This window comes from Falco biarmicus, chromosome 5 (assembly GCF_023638135.1).
Source record: "Falco biarmicus isolate bFalBia1 chromosome 5, bFalBia1.pri, whole genome shotgun sequence".
NCBI lineage: Eukaryota > Metazoa > Chordata > Aves > Falconiformes > Falconidae > Falco > Falco biarmicus.
The window spans coordinates 10000001-10026383 of NC_079292.1; the positions used below are offsets into that span (position 1 = coordinate 10000001).

The window sequence follows — 26383 nt, forward strand, 5'->3', positions numbered from 1 at the left end:
TTTCTAGCTTTGGCTGTCTGCAAGATGAACATTTCTTATTGAACTTAACAAAAGAAAAAACTGCATGAATTGAAAAACCATTAGGTTTTAGCATTTGGTGGAGGATTCATTTATACATTTGAATATGTATCTCCAAGAACTGTAATCAGCCTTTCATTTGTTAGATTATATCATTCACCCACCCCATGAGTTTTCAAAATATTTAACCATTATCCCTCCAAGTTAAAACTAGTCCAATTCCTCTAAATTGCCTATCAGGTTTTAGGAAGTAGATAGGGTTTCAACACTGGTTGTATTCTTTTGTACCATCACAAATAAGGACACTAAGGTAAGATATGGAGCTTTCTTTTTTAAATCTCCTTCACTTTGTTGTTTAATTTAAAAACATTTCGGTCACATTTCAATGAAGGCACATTTTTATGAAGGAAATCTATTGATTTCTGTGAACCAGATTTTCCAACAGAAAACTGTTTTATCTATTGTAATCTTACATTTTTATTTCTATGCTTAGTATCAAGATGTGTAACTGAGGTGTAAATGGTTCTGCTTTCCTCTTAAGAGTTTCATGTAGGCCTGTGTGTATGTGATAGCTTTTTGAAATGAGCTTTGATTGCCTCTGGAATGTCTAATCGACATGTGCCAGAGAAATTTCAGGTTTTCAGTATGAGTTTTGGAGATGCTGAGAGTGTTAAACCAAGCCATCATTCCATATTTAGCTGTTATTTTTAAGAAATGAAACTGCCATTGATGCACATGTATAAATGAAAAAGAAAATCTTATTTTAGATCGTATTCCTATATGTGTCCATAGTAGATTCAGGCACAAAGAGATGAAGCTCATGATCCAGGAGGTTTCACTCACTGCTTTTTTGAGGGGAGAATGCTCTCGTCCTGTTATTGAAATGTCTGGGTTTGGACAGGTATTAGTTTGGGCATGTTGCACCTTCCTGCTTGTGCTCAGACCTGTTCATATACATTATAATATATTATATACAAAATAATAAGGAATGAGAAAAATTAAGTTATCCACTTGTAGACTAGAAAGGAAGCCTTAATATAAAATTATATATAAATATTTGAACTATATGAGCATGTTTATGCATACAAGCCTTTAAAACAAGCTAAATGTTTTACTCTTACAGCCTTGTATGTATGCTGTTTTCAGACAATAACGGTTTCTGAGAAATAGAGTTGACTTCTCTAAGTCCCTGAATTCAGGGACTGGGTATAACTGCTTTTGTCAAGCGGTTAATTATTCTGTACGGAGTAGTCTTAAACAATTTTGAATCCTTTATGAACAGCTTTGAGCTAAGGCTTACTGTAAACTATTAGAAAACTTAGCCTTCTTTTGCATGCCATGAACTTTAAAAACTATTATTTGGGAGCAAGTGCTACTTTCACAAACTTGCTCACACAGAGGACATTTACAGAAGACTTTCCAAAGTGCTTGTGCTCATTCTTGGTTCCTGTTAGAGGAAGGTGAGATCCTGATCAGCGCTACAGATGCTGCCAGGAGAGGGGATGCTACAGGCTGTTACGTGCTCTAGTGTGGAACAACATACTGTGGCTACAGAGGCCCAGACGTCCCAGCTGAGCAGGAGAGAGCAGTTTCAGCCACCACCCTGGCTGGCATGACATAGCGTCACACACAACATATCCTTACCTGTCCCGTGTTTGGGAGTGCGGTATGAAAATTGTGCCTACTCTGCTGTTCATAAGGACACAGATTGGTACAAGAAGGGAAACATTTCAGCCCTTGCTCATTCCCTAGTCATCCTCTGAGCTGCTTGTGCCAGTGCAACATTTTCAGAAAAACAGGGGTACAGGTCTACTGTCATATCAACCTTTTTATGCCATTGCTCTCAGGGGAATGCTTGAACTTAGTTTGAATCACTGAGTAGGAGCTAACCTCAAACAAAAAATTCAGCTGTACATTGGAAGCAATTTGCAACGATGAGGCAATGAAAAAGGAACTGGATGCTTTTTTTAACCATTTTCCAAATGTGATAGCAGAATCTGAACCTTGAGGGTGGGAGCAGCTATGAGAGCCTCACTAACAAAAAAGGGGGAAATGTCTGCCTGCCATTGACCTTACCAGAGTCAAGACATCATTCCATTACATAAGGCAATGTAGATTTATGACTCAAAGCATCCATAAATTATAACACTGAGAACTTTATTAATAGTGAACCCTCCTGAACTTGGTAACTAACCCAGAATTCACAGCAGATTCAGTAAATACAGTTTATGTATGTGTGAACATTGTAACACAGTTCATTATGTTTAAGTGTAACTTCTTACAAATCTCGGTTGTTGAGTGGTCTGTCTTCTTCCCTTCCCACTACTTTCTCCCCTTTATGTCTCCACAGAAACCAGGGATGGATCTAGCAGACACCTACATTATGTTTGTTCGACAAAACCAGGATATACTTCGAGAAAAGGTCAATGAGGAAATGTACATAGAGAAGTTATTTGATGTAAGTAACTACCCTTGCAAAGCTTGCTGGTGTCACTACAACATCAGAAGAGATAAGCTGCATTTTGATGGTATTCAACAAGCCATTCAAATGTTCTTCTCTGCTGGTCATTTTTTCTTTCGCTTGTTATTTACCATCTTCAACTGTCAAAGGTGGCCTTTCTTTAAACTTTTTCTGCATGAAATTCGTAAGGGCAAGAAGGCATAAATAAAATTGGTAGAAGATTATTATTTGAAATAGTCATTTTTCCACTGTGAGTAGTCCGATTTTATTTCATCTTTTGATTTTTGATTTGTTAATGGAGAGAGCTAGATTGGTGTTGTTTGTGGGCTCCATTGCAGACCTAATTTCCCTAAATAAAGAACTTATACAGATCACTGCCTGCTCATGTACAGCAAGGGTCCAGTTATGCCAGATACATCTACAAGTTTGTACTTGCATGGTACTTGCATGGCATGACTTTTATAATTTCGTTTTATGGATTTTTAGTTTAAGACTTGTAATTTCTTAAAGTTGACCAAACATTTAATAAATTGTCAAATTCATTTTCAAAATTCTAATCCCACTTCTGCAAGTTCAGAGTAATCCTTGTCCTCATCCTCGAGGCCCACACATTGCTAGCCAGGCTGTATCTTTGCAGTAATTTCCCTCAGCTTCAATGCTGGCTTCCACAGCCTGCCTCCACTCCTTTTACTGTGATTTCTCCTTTTTGTTAGAAATTAGCACCTACTCTACCTAATGTATACCTTTTCCTCATACAAGGCTCTCCTATAAGGCTACTAGCAACAGTCTTGAGCATATTTCTGTTCATTCAAGTTCTGAGCACTAATTTATGTCTAGCATGTCCCTTTCTGAGTTGTCCGACAGAGAAGCTGTAGGCAACTGAAACTGTACCTTCTGTATAAATCCAAAGCACTACACATGTAAAACATGTCTAAAACAAAACTTAACTTTATTATAAACTTGGATCAATTTACATTTCAGTGATCTTGGTCACTTGTAATTACGTAGGAATTTGAACAGGGAAAGAAGTCATCTCCGGCACTGTGCAATGCAATTTATTACAAAACAAATTCTGGAACATAGTACAGACTTCGAAATGTATTTATTTGTGTGTCATCTCTGAAGTATTTTAGAAAGCTTTGCTGGCAGTTTCATTTAATTATGCAAGTTACAGCAAATGTTTTCATAACAGCAATTCACAGCCTTTACTGTGACACTACAGTTGTGGCAGTCACAGAAGGTCCCATAACATAGACTCTCAGCAATGGTATGTCATGTCAGTGTTTGTTGTTTGTTAAACTGGGTGGTCAAAATGAGACTTATCTCTCAGATTTTATATTTCCAGACACTCTCAGGCAGCTTTACAAAAAAAAAGTATCATCTGTTTTAATAAGCTAAGTGCTAATATGTGTGAAAAGAATGATTTTATAAAAGCTTTGATGCCCTGCAGGGGTAGAAAAATTATCATCCATCCAGCTGGCACCTTCACAAAGTACTAAAACCATATTAGCAACTTCTGCTTCAGTTTGCTTTTGCACTGAATCTGCAAGCATATGTTTCATTTTCAAGTTTCTGTTTTTTATTTTTCTTTGAGGTTATTTTTGCTTATGTTGTAATTTACTGAACGTTAATAAAATTATGTGCCTAAGGCCAAGTCGAACTCTCAGTGGAGAGACCACATTGACTTTGTTGATGTAGTGGGATTGGACGAAGCCTTAGGCTATGGCCATAGCAGTAAACTGGCCAGGGCCTGGGCACAGGCCTAAGAACTAGCAAGTGATCATCCATACCATTAAGTCATCAGCATGGTTCCTGGCATGGTTTTGGGTTAGGCCAACTAGCGCTAACCCAAGGACAGGGCCTCAGTACAATTGGATTAGCATGGGTCAGTGACCTCTGCCAAGTTTCATTTCAGCAATCAGGCTCTTCAGCTCAAGAAAACATCTCCTCTATGGATGCAAGTCATGACATAGCACTTGCCTTTGAGACAAAGAAACACTTCCCTCCCCTTTTACTCGGTAGTACGTATTGTATACTGTCGTGGCCAATGCTTGTAGCTGTAAGGAAAGAAAAAGAGATGTATATGATAAGTATTCTGTGTGTCAAATATCTATTTGTATCTTTACTTTTCTTTATATATGGTGGTGTCACATTTCTACATAACATCACACTAGGAGGTATAACCGGTTGGACAGTTTCAGATAAATGCGTTAACAAATATGTAAGCTCATAGCATGCAGAAATTTCAAACAAGGGCATCTCACTGTGTTAACTCGTTTTTCCTGAGACTAACTTAGATTTAGAACAGCACGACTGAGTAAGATTTTGCCCATGGTTTTTTGAAGAGTTTTTTGAATAACTGATATAACAAAAACTAGGTACTGTTTATAAATTCAATTCTATCAAGTTATATTTCAATAGAAAGAATAAAATATATTTACCTTTTTATGTAAATATACTTCAAGCCATTCGACTGGCTGCAGTTGTAGATCACAGTTGATTTCCCATTAAAATACATTGTATCAGATAAGAAATCATCAGCCAAGCGAAACAGAAGTGCATGTCTGTGCTTCAGCCAGGGAAACACCTCATCCAGAATCACCAAAAAAATCAGACTGTTCTGTGCGCTACAAGTGTTAGTTATAAATATAGATGAGATCAGGCCTTGGATGCTATTTTAATCCCAAGAAATATATAGTTACAAACTATTTATGCGCAGATTTCATTGGCTTGATTCAGAGCTGCTGTATACTAACAGCTATTACAGTGACCAAGAGAACGGGTTGCCTATCATATGAAGTAAGGTACATGACAAAGATCATTTAAATTTAAGAATAGTATTGATACTAGTACAAATGTCTGCCAATGGGTCATAGTGTGTTAAGGCTAGAAGTTTTTTCTATCTACCTGAGAAGTCTCAAACCAGGGAGAAGACTAAAAATGGCATTGTTTTATGGTGGTGCTTGGTAAGCCTGGAAAAGCAGTGCCGTGCCATACAAAATGTGAAAATCAGGAGAATGGCATTTTAAGCTTGTGATATGAATCCTTACATATGAGAGAGGATCAGATCTCCAGGGGACTTCAAAAGAAGACGGGGCAGCTAGTTTTTTCTGCACCATTTTTAAACCATTTAAATCCTATGCTTCAGTACCTCTGCTGATCGTGCAGCAGAACCAATGCAGAACAGCATGGCTTGGTGCTCCTAGTACCACTGGTCTCTCCCCTGTCAGCGTACCTCTTCTCGTTCTTAAAATTAATCATCAAATTTAGAGTCACAAAGAGGTTTTGCTTGGTCAGTTTGTCAGAGGCACTTAGGACTTCTTGTCTTCCCTTGTGGTCTGGGACATGGTCTTCTTCCTAAGATCAGCTGGGAATTTTACCTACCAAATTCCTTCCCGTCACAGGACCTCAGGACATTTATCTCCTACTGTCATGCTGTAGCAACTTATAGTTGTGGGGGGAATTTTTGTTTGTTCTCTTGTTTTTAGCACCACAGATCTTAAAGAGCACTAGGAAGGTTTTGTAGTGCCTTGTACGTGTGGATGGTCTGCAGTAGTTCTGTGTTAAATGTCTACTCCATGTTCATGATGCCTGAAGGCTTAATTCAGAGAATGATCCATGTGATTCCTTCCAATCCCCTACTCCACTGGAGTAAACTAAGACAATGAAGTTATGTTGGGACAAATTTCTCTAATAAACTCAAATTTTCTACCATTAACGCTGCAGTGACTCAGGTAGATTCAATGTATAACAACTATATCATGAACACAAGCACTACAGTGTTTGTTTAATTATTACATTTTTTAATTACAATTAAAAGCATCACCCACGGAAACGTTTTTTAAAGTTTAATCACTTAAACCATTTTTTAATCATTTTTTAAAATAATGTTTAGTAAAATGTTTTAGAAGCAAAGTTGTACTTTTTTTTTTTATTTTTAACCAGTGTTTGAAAAATACTTATTTTCAGAAAAGGCTGTAAAAGTAGCAGTTGGTGAGTGGGAAAATGAAGTATTTAGAATAAAATTACGCAAACCTAGAATAAATCTCAAATATTACTGATTATTTTTAAGGCCCCTCATTCATAAAGATAATCTGCTTGATGGATAATATAAGAACATTTGTGCAGCCTATCAAAGAACAGTGCCATGTATCTGATCATAAAATCAGCAGATATAAAAAATGTCCAACTATGAAATTCCCGTGGGGGCTGGTTCTACACTGTCAAAATCAATGGCAGTTTTACCATTAACCTTAATAAATGCAATCCTGTGTCCATAAACATGCCAGGTTATCATCACTCACTAGACTTAGATTCATTCTACCTGAATTTTCAAGATGGGACTAGTAAGTCTTGAACTCCTAGGCATTTTAAATTACGTTAGACTTACAAATGAAAAACTGTTTTCTTTAAAACAAAATGGAATTTTATTAACAAACCAGCTTAAAAAAAGTTAAGTCGTTTTGCATAAAGCACTGTTTAAAACAGCGATACAATACTTACTTTCTGTAGTAATGTATAGTTTCTAAGTACCACTTGGGTAGATTCTCACTTTCTTGTACCTGTTAATTGCATGTGAAGTATGGATATACTTGTCTGAACACTGAAAAAAAGTGTTTCAGGCATTTTTCCTTCAAAGCCCTTCTTGGTTTATGTGCCATTAAGAGCATTATCTTATACTTTATATTTGTGTTGGGTCTATTGTTAAAAACTTACAGGGTAAACAGATGTATGATTTCAATTTTATTAAGACTATATAGGCAATGAAATCTTTATGCACTAATTGATTGCTGCTTTGAGAAATAAAGAATAGTTTAAGAGAACAGTTTTAACACATCAGTGTTTAGCCATTGATACAACTTACAGGTTTTCTAATTTTTTTAGGCTTTAATTTCTGGGGACCTTGTGCACAAGTGTACCATAAACACACAAAATAGAGTGCGCATCCTGGAAAGGTCAGCGTTGATAAGGAGGTCCCTTCGTTATCTTGCAGAAGATGGCACCTGTTAGCAGATGTTGACTTTGGGCTTGATTGCTCATCTCTCCTGGGTGTTAAACAGGTGTGGTGTGACTGACTAGTCCTGTTGACTTCACAGGGACTACTCATGTAGGAGAACAGCCTTAAGGTTGTGGCCTCATGCAGAGTAACAGTTCAACAAGCAGTGTAAGAGATGTTTAGGTCAGGGAACTCGTACAACTTTCTTTGGAGTGCAAAAAAACTGAACATCTTTATGAGTGGTATAAATGCTTAAGCACTCCAGATTTACGTAGCTGCTTTTGGCTTTTATTTTTCAAAAGTTCAGGTGTAATGTGACACTCTTTTTCTGCCATAAAAATGCTTGTATTTTGTCTGGAATGTTAATTAAATGCTAGTAGTGTTCCCACATCACAACCATTATTTTTCTTTTCCATTAGTAGCAGGGATAGACGATTTAACTTCGATGATGTACTTGAGGATATTTGAGGTAGTAACTATTCTCCAAAGATTACTATGTCACATACTTCATTTTATGCCTAAATAGAGATATGAAGTACTCATCTGAGTCATTTCTGTTTGCCATCATATCTGCAAGTACATTTTTAGCAAATACATTATTCAATTGCATCATTTCTGTTAAGTTTTCTGACCTTTTACAAAAAATGTGTAAAAAATGTGCAAGTGCTTCTCCCTGGCGAGTGAGCTAATCTTCAGCTGGTGTCACACAGCTGAGAGGAACACTTACCTTACATGTGAGTTTTCTGTAGCGCCAACTCCTTGTGCTGTCCATGTCTACCTCAAAAGCACCATTACTGTAGTGTTTGGTATTCAGCAATGTTTTTCTAGAAAACTTCAATTGTGTGGGGGGTTTCTCATTCTCAAATTGCTTCCTGTCACATTAATTTTAATAAGTAATCTTCGCTTTCATTGTTACGTAATTATTTGCAAGTGTGTGATTTGACAGAAGGTCTACTTTTTGATCTAGACTATATGCCAAGGTGACTTCAGCAAGTTCAGACTAGGTAGAACTAGTTAAAGGCCACATTTGAATCAAAAGCTGTGTTTGTATTAACCTCTGAGAAACGTGAGAGGACCGTGCCTAATTACTTAAAAGAGACTCAACAAAAATGGATTGTAGCTTGTTGATCTTCTTATTTCTTTGATAACTCAGAATAATCGTCAAGAAATATGCAGGCTTCTTTCTCAGATTCTTGAAATTTGATCACAGTGCAAAATTGTCCTTTGGCGCAAACCCAGAAATACACATCTTTGCATGATGCACCTGGACATATGTGGCAGGTCTGGTAGAATCAGCTAATTAACAACACAGGCTTAAACAGGCACCTCATCTGGCAGTGCAGTTAGTTGCCTGATGGTGCTCAGCAGGATTTGGTAGTGCTTTTTATTTTTCTATCCTAATGGTCTGCTGCCCACCTAATTTTGCCTTATTGTCAGCCACTACTTACCGCAGCTTGAGGCCCTCCCAGGAGGCTAAATTATTATCAAAGGATTAGGGAGATGTAGCCTTGCAGCTCTGACATTTCTGATTACTCGTCTATGCCAGAACACTAATTAGCTGTGACTAATTAAGAAAAATGTTCCTGCCATAGAAAACCATTTAAAAGAACTGAGAAGTAGAAAAGCAATTGAAAAGCTGAGCAGTGCTCAGATTCGCCGATGCTCTTTAGATTTTCACCAAAGTCTTAACTCACCTTTAATTATGTCTAATATTTTATAGGGAAAATAGAAAGCTCTTGATATGAGAACCTCTCTGCAGTTTTCTCTTGATCTGAAGACATTCTTGTAATTTTAAAACAGTTTGTCATGTCTTTTTTGGTAAAAGAAAGAATTTTAGGGAAAACCACAGGCAGTGTCACCAAATATGGACTGAAAAAGTTAATTACATGAACATGCTCAAATATGTGAAATTCTTCTGCAAGATGGAAGCAACACCTTGCAAGTTTACTGTTAAAGTCTTTTCACAGTTCACTAACTTGTTCATGATGTTTTCAAGTAGATTTACCTCATTTTTGGAGATAGAAATCTCTGTAATTCAACAACAGTACATTTGAAAACTGAAAAATATAACCTCCACCTGATTTTATATAGTGTATAAGTTTTCTGTGATTTCTGACCCACCCCACCCCACACACACACACCCCTGGAATATGCTGAGAAAAGGAGTGCCCACTCTTGGAGAGTGCAGATTATGCTGCTATTAATCCAGCAAAACTCAGTACTGTTAAAATCAATAGGCCCACAACACACTTAAAGCAAAACATGCTTCAGGTTTTGCTGCTTCAGGATCAGAATACTCAGCACTTTGTAAGCTGTTCTGCACTGTAGCTGCCAGTGTTTTCTCTAGAGGAAACTGTAACGTGATGGCTGGTTTTGATATGGTTTTTATATGATACATTTCCCACTTTATCATTTTTAATGTCATTTTTAATTTCTGAATTTCCATCTTGCTGAGTACCAAACAGCCCAAAAAGATAGAAAAAGGGTTTTCTCGAGACATGATGTATCCCATAGTCCAGTCTGCATTTTGTATTCATGGAATGGATGTCTGACACCTTTTTCACACTAATTCAATCATATTATTTAAATCTTCCCAGCGGGGGGAGTAATAAACTATGAAATAGATATTCTGATATCTTGCTAAAAGGGCTCTTTGGATATAAAAGGGAAATACAGAATTATTTTGCAGGGCATTAAATCTCATATCCTGATATTCAGAACTTCTTATGCTGTCCTACCCCCTAATTTCTCTGACTCGTGTGAGAAGCTTACTTGTTTTGGGGAAGAAAAAAAAAAAAGAAGTATAAATTGCTATAAAAATAAAATTTAAAATGTGCATCATGAGTCAAAAGAGGAAAAAAATGAAAAAAAATCTCAAACTCGAGATTTTAAAGCCCATCTGATTTTTTTTTCTTAGGGAATTTTATCAGTCAGGGGTGGAACTACGAGGGGTTTTCGCTTGTTTGTTTGGGGAGGGGCTATAACATTGGGAGCTTCCAGTACAGTTTCCCCATAGACATTTCTGGTCTATACTGTTCATTCATTTATTTAACTTAGTTAAATGCATCTATCCATCACTCACAGTATCCATTCACTAAAAACAATAACAATTCTATCAAATAAAAGAGAACTCCTTCCAACATCCAGGCACAATTTAGTCCTTTAACCTTTTTATCCTGCTAGGCACAAAGTAGCAGCATCTCATTCCAGGCACAGCTTTTTTTCTTCTTATCTAGATGGCTTGAAATGTGTCTAGCAACTTAATGGAATCAATTGAGCGTGGACAACTATAAAAATATAAAATAGCACTGAAACTTTAGATGAGTCTGTCAGTAAGTGTTAACTGTGGCTGCAGCTTTCACATTCTACACAGTCAAGAGAAATCAATAAGGATTGTACCATTTATATTGTCTTACCTAATGTTTGTTCACCATGAAGTGCCAGGCACAAGCACCATCTAGGGAATATTGATTTCCTGATGTACTGTAATTCACACACGTATAAACAGCAGGAGAACCTTGTGGCTTCTCAAACCTTACTTGCAGGTTTGATATTTATACTTGTATTTCATTTGGATCAAGCTTAGTTTAAAAAGGACAATCAAGCAAAACTCTGCCTAAGTGTTTGTGAATAGATGCACGACCACATCGTTGATCATATTGCAAGAAAAATAGTGCCAGAAAGTATCAGAATGATCTAGTTGTACTATAATGAGTCTGGAGTAACAGAAAGAGGTTGCTATGTTGTAAATCAAAATAGTACCAGGTGAGGATGCTGCAGAGTGCGCTAACAAAGTCAGTGATTCGTCAGTAGAAAGAGCTTCTTAACCTGTTTGATCACAGGGAACTGAAGCTTTAGTGCTGATTTAAATGTGCAAAAGTGTTGACCTATATGGAGATGTTTTCTTTTAAATAACTTGGAAGTGTTTTGTTGTATGTTGTATTAATTTACACTGCATTGACTATCCTTTGTAGTGTACTAAAGTTGTTTACAATGTGAAAGAAAAACAGTACAAATAATGCACAGGAAAGTTGGCTCCAAAAAAAAAGTAACACAGCTGTAAAATCTGCATAGCTGAAAGGGTGCACATGGGCAATAGGGTCAGAGATGGAAAGGAGAAAACCAGGCACCTGTCCAGTCCAAGGACACTTTCTCCAGAGAGATGAGGGGAGGAGAGAAGCAAGAGGGAGGCAGGAGGGTGGACCTCTGCTCCACATTAGCACTGCTCAGCGTGGTGCCCAGTCGATGCGGCATAGGAGAGGAGTGGCTCCACCACTGTGCAACTCCCGATCAACTTCACAGCTGCGCCCAGCCCCATCGTATGCCACTGCAATAACACACAGGGTAGGCAGATGATGGGTCAAGATTGCTGAGGTGGAAAGAAATGAGCTGCCTGCAAAAACATTCATCCAGAGGAACGCAGGATGTTTTAAATACTCTAATTAAAATACGTACTTGACTTCATTCCACATGGAGCAGGGAGTCTAAATAGAAGACTCTAGCACAAGAGCTACTAACATGAGTGTAAAAGCCACAACACAGACTTTGGCTCAACTTCAGTCCACCTCACTTTTGGTACATGGTGCAGAGATGAAGAATAAACACACCTTAAGGCAGAGATGCATTCACAGTAGGTCTCTTCCTGTGGGCCCTCAGCCGGTGCTTCACTCCAGGGACTCCCAAGTCCCAGACAAATGGGCAAAAGCAGAGATAGGTGTCTCAGTTACATACCTTACAGGCAGAGTGGATCTGTTTAACCTTAAAATGTTACACATGTACTTACACAGAATCACAGAATAGTCACAGTTGGAAGGGACCTCTGGAGACCATCTAGTCCAACCCCCTGCTAAAGCAGCTTCACCTACAGCAGGTGGCACAGAGACACGTCCAGGTGGGCTTTGAATGTCTCCAGAGAAGGAGACCCCACAGCCTCTCTGGGCAGCCTGTCCCAGTGCTCTGTCACCCTCAAGGTAAAGAAGTTCTTCCTCATATACAGATGGACCTTCCTGTGTGGCAGTTTGTGCCCGTTGCCCCTTGTCCTGTCGCTGGGCACCACTGAAAAGAGCCTGGCCTCATCCTCTTGACACTCGCCTCTAAAATAATTATATTCACTGATAAGATCCCCTCTCAGCCTTCTCTTCCCCAGGCTAAAAAGGCCCAGCTCTCTCAGCTCTTCCACATAAAGAAGGTGCTTCCAGCTTGGGAAGACTGCTTAGCATTTTTGCAGCTAAGCACATCTGTAGGGTTTTTAAACCAGAGTCTGACAGCAAGAGGCGAGTATTATAATGTGTAACAACTTGGTCATTTGTTTTGCATTATGTTCATTTGTTTATTTTAAGGATCCACACTAGCTTTCACTTCAAGGTCATTCAAGTGATGTTCCCCATTCTGTGCCTTGGAGGATGTTTGCAGATAGACCCCAAACTGCAACACAACACATCGCGTAGCCAGACTGACAGTGTCTGCTCGAGAGAGTTGTAGCACCAGAATAACCTATGGGAGTAGTGTTCGCAGATATGCTGCATATCCAGAGTGGAGCAGGGAAACTGCTGTTAGTCTCTCACAGTCATGAGCATTATGTTATTACCTAGTGTTTGAAATCAGAACAGCAACATTACATATGTCCAGATACGGAGGGAAGTTATGCATGTCTAATTTTGCAAACTTCCAGTTTCCCAGCGCATCTACCATATGTGAAGAAGACAGGAAAAAAATGAAGGTCACAAACATTATAAAGTAGCATAAATATTGTAAATTGCTGTTTGGCAACCACTATACAATACAGGGAGAAATGAGTACTGTATATTTTGTGTTAAAAGTGATATTTATTTGTAAGTTGGCAGCAGTTCCATAGCAACTAGCCAGCTTTTAATTATAAGCCTAAAATATGAAAAAAATATTTTCCTTCTAAAAGGCAGTCTTTTCATATGTTAGATGTTCTTTGTTATTTTAGAATTATGTCCTTTTTGCCTAGGAATTTCAAAGATGTTTAATAAGCTTTTAAATGATCCTCGTTCTCTTTTCTTCTCATTACTGATTGCCTAATTTTGTTTCCTTGTATTACCAAAACATCCTATCCAACAACTGTCAACGTGTTTGTCATCGTAAGTCCGCTGAACAGGGTCTTTCTGTCAAGGTTTGGGTTCCTCTTTCTGTTGAGCTCCTTTCCCTTTTCTCCTGATGGCTTTGGGAGTGACAGTGTGAGTCCTTCATTCAAATAGGCAGGGATGAGACTGACTAAAGACTAAAGTGTTTGTTTCATCAATTAGTCATTCTTAAGAAAAACAAAATATTTTTTTTTGAGCTCCCTGAGAGCTTCATTGGAGTAATGGCACAAAGAAGGCAGAAGAGAACCAAAGGAAGAATCCCACTGGAAGGAAAAAAAAACTTTCTTCCTCAGCCAAGCAAGAGTGCAAGAGGCAAGTTAATAAATCTGCTACAATCACACAGACACAAAGAAATAAAAAGGAAGAAGGGAAAAAAAAGCAGAAAAAAATGTACCCGAACAATTTGGAATTTGAAATGACCAAGTTAAAGAAATCTTGGTCCTGATCCCTGTATCACAAGAAGTATGAGTGTTGAAGCAGACGGTAATATCTGGTTTCTTTCTCACTTCTTCTTTTCTGGTACATGTAGCTGTAAACTTAACGCTACAAACATTTTTGCACATTCCAAAGCCGAAGTTCAAAACACGGCTTAGCATTTCAGGCTTAGAGGAGGAAGCAAAATATGGAAGCTGGCTGAAAGCCTGGGACGTTTTCAGGAAAATGCCTTGATAAGTGGTGCTGAACGTTAGAAGTGTAAGACACTGGTGGGGTGGAAGAGGTGTGTGTCAGGGGCTCTGTGCAAGGTAGGAGCACGTGAGGGAGCCCAGGGCTTGGAAGCATTACAGCAGGAATGAATGATCCAGCAACAGGGGGGACTTCTGGACAGGTCCTTGGATGAAAATGTGCAAAGGAACTGCAGTAAAATGAGGAGCAGAGTTAAATAGAGGGTTTTCATATGACAATATTGATTTAATAATTTGTATTTTCCAGATCAAGGGGGTTTAAATATCTGATTTTTGGTGTAGGGAAAAGGCTGCATTCGTTTGTACTGTCTGCTAATCCCATGGTTCCAACAAAGCTAACTTGATGTATTTTCCACTACTGCTTAGTTTAATCTTCATTTCTTTCAGTTTTTTTTAAAAGAAAATTCCTAGGGAAAAAAAATGCAAAAGGAATAAATGTAGTGGCATCATGGTGACCTCCAGAACCAATAGTATTCTCTTTGAACTTTGTGAACATTTGAAAAAATGCAAAAGTAAGCCCCCTAAGCTTTCCTGGTCTGCTGTCTGTATATTAAAGGATATATACTATTATTGGATGAAAGCTAAAGTACGTTAAAATACCCTTTCAGTTTTAATATTTGTATGGATTGTATTTCATATATTTTAAATACTAGTAAACGTAATGTGTCCTAATACATTAAATATACAGGAAGTGAACACATAGGTGAAGTAGTGCTTGATCAGTGCCCATAAAATGGAGCTACAGTTCTAACTCTTGGCACAGTCCTAATGTCAGCTGTTTCCCCCATATCCATTCGGCTATGAAATTTATGCCACATAAATTTTTTTGTGCAGTCATAGCAGTGCTTTGAATCAAAAGGTAGGTCAATTTTTCATGTTTCAGAGAAATAATATAAATTTCTTGGATGTCCTAAACAGAAAGATTACTACCTTGCCAAAAACCAAACAGCCAGAAGCACTAGGGTAGCTGTAAGAATAGCCAGGCTACAAGTGGCCTTGAAAACTTCATTGTATCTGGACATGGTGTGATTTCTATTTCTACAGTCAGAGGCCAGCTAACTGACCACTTGTGCCAACTGAATCTTACCGTCTCTACTGTAGAAGCACATCTCAATAACAAAGAATTCTCTGTTGATGCAGAACAGTAACGTTGAGACACGCACGCACACACTATCACCTTTGCACGGTCTTCCCATGAAGGCAAAGTTCTGGATTTTGGTAAGAGTATTTTTTCAGGGATGGCACTGTAAACCTGGGTGCTCAGAGTCAAACCTAGCTGAACATTTTATGTTATGGCACTGTGAGACTATGTATAACAAGAAACCACATCCTTGTGGGGTTGGACAATATGTCACAGAAGGACAGTGGCTGTCACCATGAAGCCACGTGGAGCTAATTGTGGGGTGGGAAAACTCTTGCATGAGAGCTTTCTCTCCTCCCAGGTTTCCCCAGCTTCTGTTCCTTCATTTTGCTGGTCACTGACACAGTTATCCTCATTGAAAATGCAGCTGGAAGTGCCTCACAGACTGGTGCACATCTATGACCAGTGCAATATAGAAAAGAAAAGTCACTGGGGAAGTAATTTCTTCCTCTCAGAGGAGTGAAAATACAAGAAGGACTGGTGGGAAGGCACTACCTCACTAGTCAACAAGTTCTGGTCTCCCTCCATTAGAAGAAATTGCTATTTTAACCGGTTCATAAATTGCCCATGTCAGGAAGCAGAACTGATAGGCTTGGAAGAGAGTACAAACAAAATTTCAGCATGTTGAAACATTACATTTTCTGTTTATGTCTACCTACAGCGGCTCCGACCTTCAAAGTTTTCTCAGGCTTTCTTAACCAAAAGGCTACCTAAACCTGAGCAAAAAGCATAAACATCTTATGCAATGCTGCTTCATTGTGGCTTTTAGTCTGCAATTAAATATTTTTCTTTTCTGCAGAAACATAAAGATATTTTGAATGTTAATTACTTCTTCTGACTTGATTTCTTATTTTGGTGTTCCTGCGTGTACATACCTTCTGATGTATCATGGTGGCCCACAGGTTAAGACATCCTCCCCCAGGTTTGGGGGTTTTTTTAAGAGTTTACCAAGGCTTCCCAGCCTTCAGAAGAATGTATGAACTCATCACTACTCAGGTAAAAATCCTCATTTAAGTGGATGATGTCTATACCTAAACTTGAAAATACAGCTATAACTTCTAAACCTCAGTGTTTCCAGACGCTACAAATGACACTTGTTTCCCTCATTAACATTCAACTAAGGAAGTCAGTGTGATTGTTCATATTTTGCAAGGAGGGAAACATATTATGAAACTTAGGAACTTTTTTCTAATTTTTGCTGTTTGCATTTTTAAAAAATAGCTTTTTCGTCATTCAACATTTTTGTAAATGTAAAAGTTCCTTGGTGCGCTGCTAGTGCACACTGCTAGCTATCAAAATCTGGAAACAACATTGCAGCATTGCCTTTTAATAAAAACTAGGCATTTTAGCATTTAATATTCAACATGCTCGTAGTCTTTCTTATGCATTTTAGCTTATGCTGCCTTTGATGTGCAGTTTCTTCAGTGAGAAGAATACTTGTTATTGTTTCTGGTAGGAAAAGTAGAGCCGGAGGAAGTAAAAACATCCCGTTGTCGTCTGAGCAACTCAATTCCTGATCAATAGTGCAATAAAGGCTTCGGTAGGAAGATAAAATGCGGTTCCTAGAAAAGCTGTTCCCCCTGCCATATTCTGCAGAAAAAGCATTTTGACAGAGCCCATTTATCAAGAGCAGGCAAGATACAGAAACTCGACGGGGTCTTGTGTCTCAGGCATGAGGGATAACAGCCCTAGAAGGACTAAAGCATTGTGTATTAGTATGTATTGAGCCTCCTTCCAGGTGGCAAACAGCTGCACCTTTTTATAAAACTTCAAAAATAAATCTGAAGTGCTGGCTTTCAGCCGATAAGTGTTATATTTAATTGAACCGTTTGGCGAATGTTATAGCTCAGGCACCCAGAAAGATGGTGAATATTTAATATATTTGTTTTGTATTTCCACTGGTCAACAGAATAATGAAATTCCTTAACTACTTCTCTTTAACTTGCCTGAAGAAAGCACGGTATGTTGCTAAATCGCTTTTCACTGGCCCTGCCGAGAAACAACTTTAATCCTTGTTAGAAAATTGCAGAGTCTGGGCCTGACAAAGAGCTCATGCCTGGCGCATTGTGAGCGCTGGGAGCGGGGCGAGGGGAGCCCTTTACAGCTGCGTGCCTCTAGCCCGCCTGAGCTGGACTATTTAGGCGAGGAGGTTTGTCAATTCCTCCCGACAATGGAGCGAGTTTTTCAACGCCTGTAGCCACGCCGAGCCCCGTTGGGGATCAATGCTGGCCATTCAAGCTGCACCCTCTTTCATTGCTTTGGTTTGTTAATTTAAGACTAAAGGTCCGCTGAGGGGGTTTAGGGTGTTTAAGAAAGCTGATGAACTGTTTAAGAAATCTGATGAACTGAGAGCGTTTATAGCCCTGGTGTGGCAACTATTGGCACTGAGGGAGCTGTGTCCTCGTTGACCCTCTTGTTATTAAAAATGCACAAGTGCTGCGCTTCTCAATATTTCAACACTCTTTCATTGTCAATACCACCTTCTGAGCCCTTCAGCTTGTTGCTTGCTCTAAAGATCTTCTTAGATTGGGTTTGAAAACTTCACCTTAAACACTAGATTAGACTGATGTTCTGTTTTCCGTGCTCCTGTTGATTTGTTGAACCTTCCCAGGGCTGGAAAGCAAGTAGCAGCTTGATGGGGAGATGGGCTGCTAATATGATTTACCAGTCTACAGTCATGCACAATAAGTGTGAATAAATACAGGGGTCTCACAGAGTCAACCCTAGCCTTTCCTTTTCTCTTATTTTTTTACTTTAAAAGAGGTATCTCAGGAAAATGAAGTGAGTAATGCATGCCCTTACAGGAGCTGGATAAGCTATGAATAAGAAGACGGGGGGGCAGTGAACGGGAGCAGGGAGGTAAACATTTTCGTTAGAGTGGTTGGCTGCTGTTACATGCTGATGTGAAAAACATATTTAATAAACACTTCCTGCTTTATTCTTGCATAGGAAACAGCAAAGAATATGGCATTAATACCATATAATTGACATCTGCAAGAGCTGCATTGTCCTTTCAGTGCTATTGTTACTAGCGGGAAAGTGACTTTTTCTTAAACCAGATAGAAGGATTTCTTTTTAATTATTACTACTTGAAAACTTGTAATCACCAGACCATTATCTAACTGCCGAAGCACTTTTGAGTTTGCAACCAGTTCCTGTAAGTCACAGTAGATGCATCCCTGCCTCTGTAACGTGTTCATGGTTGTCAGAATGTGTGGCCTTGGGTTCCACCTCTGAGAGGCATTTGCAGTGCTGTGCATTTTAACAGGCTCCGAAAGAAGCGATAGGGTGATACTTCTCTTCTTACGAAGTCCAGCAGATTTATGTTTATGCAGCTTCAGCCTGAAGTGATCAAAATTAGTGGGTATAAGGCTATAACATAACTTCTTAATAAGGAATAGGAATCCCACCCACAAGTACCTCTAGGAGGACTCTAAAAATATGCTGGATGTGATTTTTCTTGAAACACTGCGGCAATTCAAAATAAGAATACATCTTTTTCTAATACTATAGCAGTCATATTTTTTCTGAAAAGGTATGTTGACAGAGGAGCAAGTACCATAGTATCATTTCACAATCACCGAATTAAACATTTCTACTGAAAGTTTAACATACCAAAGCTAGTCAATAAAACATACTACATTGTTTTTATTCACAAATTTGAGTAGCAAAATTAATTCCCTCTGATTTTTTAGCTTTGTTTTCAGTGTATGCAAGCATATCACAGATATGTATGGAGAGTCTTAATTTTTACTGCATCCATCTTAGTTAAGTTGTCTGGCTGGGCTTCAAAACACGTTTTGCCAGAAGACTGGGACTGGGTCTATCCTTGGTGATCTGGCACAATTCAGTGGTGTTGCATGGGGAAACCAATCACAGAATTTTTGATTCTGTCTGCAATTTGTTTGTGTGACTAAGTTTCAGCCCCTTCTGCTTCCTACCTGCTACAAACTGTATACATTGTGGATGTGTTATTGGATTTTTTTATGGAAGAATATCAATTTTGAGAAAACTCCACTACTAAAACCATTCTCTTTCCCATTACTATGTTACAGATTAACAACTGTAGAGTCTGAGTGATAATGTAATAACTGACCTCATCTTACTGCAGTGAACAATAGATATTCTGGGTAGAATGCTTGGCATATTAATGTTTATGTTTATTAGATCAATAGAGTTTCCTGAGTGAATAAGCTCAACTGTATTTTATTCTCTAGACATTAGTATATATACAGATGTCATATAGTTTACAGCTGCCACTTAGTAACAACTCTGTCACGTTAAAAATATTTTGCAGGTACTTATAAAGGAAATCAAAACCAGCATGCATGTTTGGGGTGAAATAATGTAATAGCATGAGAATGTCAGTCAGTGGTAAAAACCCATTATTTTATGGATATCCGATCAGTCCCATATTTTATTGAATAAATCAAATTACTTATATGAAATGTGCAGCTATCTGCCTTTTGTGTGGTGTTTGTTCACTTCTGTAAAATACTAAATTAATAGGATAAACTCTAAAATGTGAATAATTTATTTGCAATGATTTAAAATTATAATACATTTTAACACATTATACAAAATAAATGGAAGCCGTTATTATATGACAATCTTATTTCAAACTTACCTTAAAACTGATAGTTACAATGACACGAGACTGTTTCTTTACATATATTCACTGTATGTCTTCAAAGCTTTTTCCAGAGAGCTTACATTTTGATGAAAAGATTCTAGTTCTGTCTTTTGTTACATCCAGTAGCCCGTAATTTGTCTTCATTTTTTCAATATATACTTCATTTTATTCGTTAATGTAGAGGTGGCTAATGAGATATGTTAGACCCTTCCTTTGAATTACTTCATGACATATACCTTGCCTAACATGCTGCATTTTAAAATGTGCAGTTTCCTCTCTTTGCATATCTGTGTATTTTGTAAAGACACAGGAAATTACATTAGAAAAGAATTTAAGCTGCTTCCCTGTGGGGAAAGAGACTAGAAACAGACCTACGACACAAACTCTTTTAATCTCTCACTGCTAAAATGAAAAACAAAAAAAACCCTTCCTTTTTACAGTTTGACTAAATGACATCTGGTTGGTATTTTACAGGAGAGGGAGGAAAACTGCCACAACTATGTTTAGTAAAATCTCCTTTAATCCAGTTAATGTGAAAGGACTATTTATAGTAGCTATTTGGATCTGAGCGTTTTTTTACAGTAACATAGACACCAACAGCAGAGAGCTTATTCTTACCCCATCCGTTTGTGAAGCTTTGAGGGAAAACATACCCATGCCTAAGATAAAAAGAGGAAATAAGGTAGGCTGTAATTATAATTAATAATTAATGTAAAACAAAACCTTAACGTGGTTATTTTGGGAGGGGCAGAGCGGTGTTTTCATCATGCTGAAATACAGTTTCCATGGATTTCTGAATATTTTTTTTTGCTTAATACAGAAGTGATTTAAAAGAAAAAAGCAAGACATTGCATATTCTGTCTGATGCTGTTTTCCTGTCTGGATCAGGAAATCTAGGTATCGCAAATTGTCTCTCAAGATACCCTACCTATTTTTTCCCTTGCTGTTTTGGCTGTCAATTCTCTCATGTAATTGTGTATTTAATATCCATTCTTACTGACAGATAGCAAAGTGCATAACGCTGTTTTTCTTGAAAATGTTGTAACTGAAAGATAAAATGGCAGTTGCTAATTCATGTAAAGAACAGTCTAGGTCAAGTTGTTTGATTTCCTACTGACCCATGCAATTCTCTTAACAGGAAATTATATCACTGTTGACTTTAAGTGCTGATCTGTGATCATTTCAAAGTGTTTCATTACCTCATTACCAAATCTGTTAAATGAATACTGCAGAGTTGTTTGGTGTTGGGGTTTTTTTATCCTTCTTTTCAGCAATGGTATAGCAGCTCCATGAAAGTCATATGCATGTGGTTGGCTGATAGATTAGACCTTCAGCTTCACATCTACCAACTGAAGACTCTCATCAAGATAGTAAAGGTAAAAAATCTGTTTGTGTTAGACTGCATAGTAAAGAGAGAAAAATGATAAAGTATTAACATGGATAAGTATAAATCTCCCTAAAAGTTAGGTAATGTGGAATAAAGTTTCAACCTTACGTAGTTTTAGGTTGGGGTTTTTTTTTTTTTCTGTTGTAGCAAATTTCAGAAGAAAGAAACTACCTATGTATTAAAACCTCTAATGTTAATTATATGTGCACTTGTAGTATAGTAACTGTCACCTATTCTGGTCTCATCTCAGTGACAATTAAGATTGTTTTCAGGAATTTTAACAGATTACTGCTAGCCATCCAGCAATACCTAATATAGGTATGCCTAATAAATTCTTGTTTGTCATATTACAGATATTTTTTAATTACCCTAATCCCAATTGTATTATTTCTCCACTTTTCCCAGTCTCCTAAAAAGTAACTATTTTCTTTTTTATGTGCATGTGTTTACTAGGTTCAGTTGGAAAACAATATTCTAGATAACATTTTCTAAGCTTTCATACTCCGGGATAAGTATCAATAGAAATACCGATCCCTCCAGTCCAGTCCTCTGTCATTTACACTGGCCAATGTCAAATGATTGTAAGCAAAGTGGAAAATACCTTGAAATAGGCAATTATGGGTTACCCTACCATAAAAGCAAGTTTCCTCCTAACTCCCTTTCAGATCTTAGTTAACACCCTTAGGCAAGAGACGGAAAGCCATTTCAGATTTTTTCCCTTTTTAATGCTGTCTTGTTTAACTCTGAACATTCTTGTTATCTGTATAAATGCAGAATAAGAAGCACCTGTTGTCACTGGTGACTTTGATTTCTTCAAAATATTTTCTCCTTAAGTTCATGCCAGACTGTAAAGTCAGAAGCATTTTAACTTGTGGACACCAGAATTGCAACTGCAACTTTCAGGATTTACTTACCTAAAAGAAAAAAAAAGCGAGAGAGAGTTGCAATGCAAGCAAATAGTCATAAATATGATGGCATCATGGCTCCCTGAACCAAGCTTAGCTTTGCTATTTTTGACCTTAACTGATTTCTCTGGGAACAGGATTTGGCTCTTCATTATATTACAAGCCAAAACAGCAAAAGCAGTTTGCTATTTGTTGTTGAAATGAATGCCACTTGTGAAAGGTTTAAAGCTCTTCTCAAGTGAAGGGAGTTATCATCCTCCGGGGGGAAAAAGGTGTCACAGGAGCTAAAACCTGTGCCCAGTGAGATCTGAGAATGGGCAGGCTAAATTATACCAGTAAAATATCACCTGGGAGATTTAAAGAGGCTCTCACAAAACCGAGCGTCAGGTGAACAAGCAGCACTCCCAGCCAGCCTTCCCTCTGCTGCCTGGCGCACCCATCAGCCTGGTTCCAAAGAAGTAGGCTCCCGCTGGCGGGGGGGACACGGTGGTCACGGCAGCAGCCTTGCTGTGCTCATGCACCTGGCTTGCTTTGCACATAGTGTGTTACTCCATGGCGTCTCCTGTGGATAGGGAAGATTGAAGATGATGTCAGTCATAGACATTCTGGTCAATGTACTGGAAGACAGAGACTGTTGTCCACCTGTGTTTTGGTGGTTGAAGACAGAACTGGTAAAAGAGGAACTCAGGAGACTGGAGATAAGAAACAGTGGTTCAAGCAGAGTACCCTAAGAAGCTTTCACTGCTGCAGCCTAGCTGGGGAGAGGCACAGGGGGAGGCCCAGGTCCTCCAAACTCCAGAGTGAATGAAGGCACTTCTCTGTTTGCTGTTGGAAAAACTCGGAGGCTGTGTTGCCCCTGACATCTCTTGAAAATATTCCAAAAAAAAAGAAGCGGGAGGTTTATTTTTAAAGGTCATGGAATGAGTAAGAAATAGATGATTCTAGATGATTCTTTCATGTTTGGATGCAGCAAAAGTCATGGCGTTATTAAGAATGACCAGAAGAAGAAACATGGTTTGTTCCCATTAAAGCCTTTGTGATGGCATAAAGATATCATTAGACGTCTGAGACACGTGCAGAGGGATGTGACTGAAGAAGAGTCAAGGACCAAGAGGAAAGTTAGGGAGAAATGAAAAATTAAGCTTGGAAGTGAACATTATAATCCTGCAAAAGTGTGTCAAGAGAAGAGCAATGACTGAACCCCAGAGTGCTGGTCTGAGAATGGGAGGAATACAATGTAAAACTGAAAAAAAAATTCTGTAGGACCTGTTAGCAGCATAAAAGGAAATTGAATGCACAGTGTTATAAAAAAGGAATGCAATGGTGACACTTGAAAAAGACCAGGCAGGGTACTTGCAGGAGTATGTGAGGAAAACATAAGCTGCATCCATTGACTCTGAAGCTGACCTATGAAAGTCAAATAAATCTCAGTTGCAGTGATTCAAACAAGGTTTAAATAATCATCACAGTGGCAGGAAAAAATCTCCCATCTGAATGTTACCTGGTTTGAGAGGTGTCTTTTGCAGTTCTCTGAAGTATTGAGTGAAACAAGAACAGCTCTCCTCTTCTCTTTCCCTAAGGGTTGTGCACCGTCTCCTCCAGCAGAGGCATGGGCCTGATGATAACCTTTCATTATCTTCCTTTTTCTTTTTCTCATATTCTCTTCCATAAACATTGGGAACTCATAGTAACAGTGCACACAAAATAACAAAACAAACTAGAGCAACTTGTCCTTCTTCAGCTTTTTAGGCTAACTTCAGGAAAAATCATTTCAAACGTGTTGCAACTTAAAAAAAGAAGGTAGAGTAAATGATTTTCCATATGCTCACTTGAACATAGCATCAATGAATAAAGTAGTTCCACTCAGAATTCTTACTTGATAGAAAGTCAAAGAAGAAAGTCATATCTGCTAGTTCATAGAAACCCTGGATACCAGGGAAACAAAACATTCTCAAGTGAAAAAAAAAAAAAACAAACAACAGATGTAGATGTGAGTCAAAATGTAGACGACAGTGTAAATTAACTGGCTGAAGTAGTCACCTGAGAAATGTTTACGTTATAGACCATGATCTAAAATGTATCTTATTTTTCCACACTTGTCTTATAAATGTAAAGATAAATGCCAATAAAATCATATTATGGGGAAAGAGTCAGACATTCACATTTTATATGAAATGACAGAACTACCTGTAGCTAAATTCATATTTCAATATGCTGTTAGAAAAAATCTTTGGTTTTTATTGAATCACTGAGACAAATGGAAGTTACTGAGAACTCAGCATACAGTTACAGAAATGTAGTACAAAACACAGTCTCTTAAAGGAATAACATCAAAGCATGGCTTGTAGACTCTCTAGAGTTTATAGGAATTTCATGCAACCAAGACTGCAAAATCTTTATCAAACTCTAGATGATAGGTCCCTAACTGCAGGCAGAACAAAGCTGTTCCACTGGCATGCTAGAAATAGCCAGCGTGTAGCAGAAGGCTGCTCAGACTTGCTCAGGTCCGATTCAAGATGTTTTATTTTTGCTGCAGAAAACCTACCGAGACTTCAGGTTGCAAGGCGTGCTGGAGGGAACACTGAACAGTAAAACCTACGATACCGTTCACAGCCGTCTGACCGTAGAGGAAGCCACAGTATCAGTCACGGATGCGGGAGGACTTCAGGGCATTACTATGAAAGACAGTGATGAGGAGGAAGGATGATACTATTTCACCAAGCATTTGGAGTTCGGGTGTGATGGTCTGAGGGTGGGGGTTATCTCTGGCTTGGGGTTTTTTTAGTAACTTGTCCTTGTACTTGCGTTTATAGTTTTGCCTTATGATATAGGTGCAGAAACTTAATTTGCTCTGTTTTTTTAAAAAATTTAAAAAAAGAAAGTAAGATTATCAGAGGAAAAGTGCCAAGGACTTTTTCAGAACAATGGTTGTAGCATATTTTAATGTATAGCTTTGCTTAGAGCTGCAAGAACACTGGCATGGAGTTTGAGTTCTACTTGTGATTATGTTTCTTTCCCTTTTGTTCGTTACCATTCATTCTTGTATCTCCATCGGGTATTGACGTCCTGTGCAGAAAACAAAATGTGTGCCTCACTTAAAATACAACTATACCAGAAATCATTCTTGGAATAAGTCAGTGCCCTAGGTAAAAAAATAGTGTATTTTCAGGATTACATTTTGTTTACCTTTTTTTGTGCTTAATTTTACATTATTATGCGATGCGCATTAAAAATTTTAATCTTGGTTCTTTGTATTTTGCAGTTGGTATATAAATAGTAGGACTTCAAGGACAGTCAAACACATACAAACTACTTAGGAGTGTTGTGTCTATTCATTTTGCAAGTTTAAAGGTATCTCATCATGTTGGATGTCAGTAAGCTTGCCATCAATGTTTCTATTTCTGTGAAAAATTTCAGGCAATAAGAACACATTTTGTCGTGACCACTTCTGTATCTACCCAAGTTTGTATAGAATTCTACAATTAAAAGATGTTTTCAATATTTCAAACCATTTCAACTGTTGCGTGATTCCTCATGAGAACAAGGATTTTTAAAGATTATTCTATTTAGTTTCTATAGTGATTTATAGTCAATTTTTTTTTTTATAGAGCAGATATATATATATAAATATCCAAAGACACAATGCCTTGATAAAGGAAAAAAAAGCAAACAAAAACCCTCACGAGCAGACAAACAGAGAGTGCCTGCTGCCTGATTTTCTATACCCTCAATATGACCTGGAAAGAATTCAAATTTTCATCAGTCAAAATTCACACAACTTACCAAAAATGCAGCTTTGGGGGTTTTTTGTTTGGTTTGGTTTGGTTTTTGTTTCGGTTTTTTGTTTGGGGGGTTTTTGGTTTTTTTGCATGAACATGACTAATTCCTGGGGGGGTGTAGAACAAATCAGAAAGAACACAGATTTCAGTTCCCAAAGTAAGGCAGGTTGCTGGGGCCCTTGTTGAGCCATAATGTCATACTGGAAGGGCTTCGCTGATGGACTGCTGAGGATTTGCAAGGCTGGCGTGAAGCTTCCCTCCAAGAAGAGGCCG

The 26383-nt window shown here is 38.1% G+C and overlaps 1 protein-coding gene across 2 annotated transcripts in view; it reads left to right on the top strand.

Annotated features, from left to right (window-relative positions):
• CADPS2 (calcium dependent secretion activator 2) overlaps window positions 1-25842 on the top strand; it is a 323409-nt gene extending 297567 nt beyond the window's left edge. For both annotated transcript variants that reach the window (XM_056341052.1, XM_056341051.1), the window contains 3 exons: window positions 2369-2476; window positions 21311-21415; window positions 24868-25842. In XM_056341052.1, the coding sequence (XP_056197027.1) occupies window positions 2369-2476; window positions 21311-21415; window positions 24868-25038 (384 nt within the window). In that variant the 3' untranslated portion in view covers window positions 25039-25842. The remainder of the gene's footprint in view (window positions 1-2368; window positions 2477-21310; window positions 21416-24867) is intronic.
• The last annotated feature ends 541 nt before the right edge of the window (window positions 25843-26383 follow it).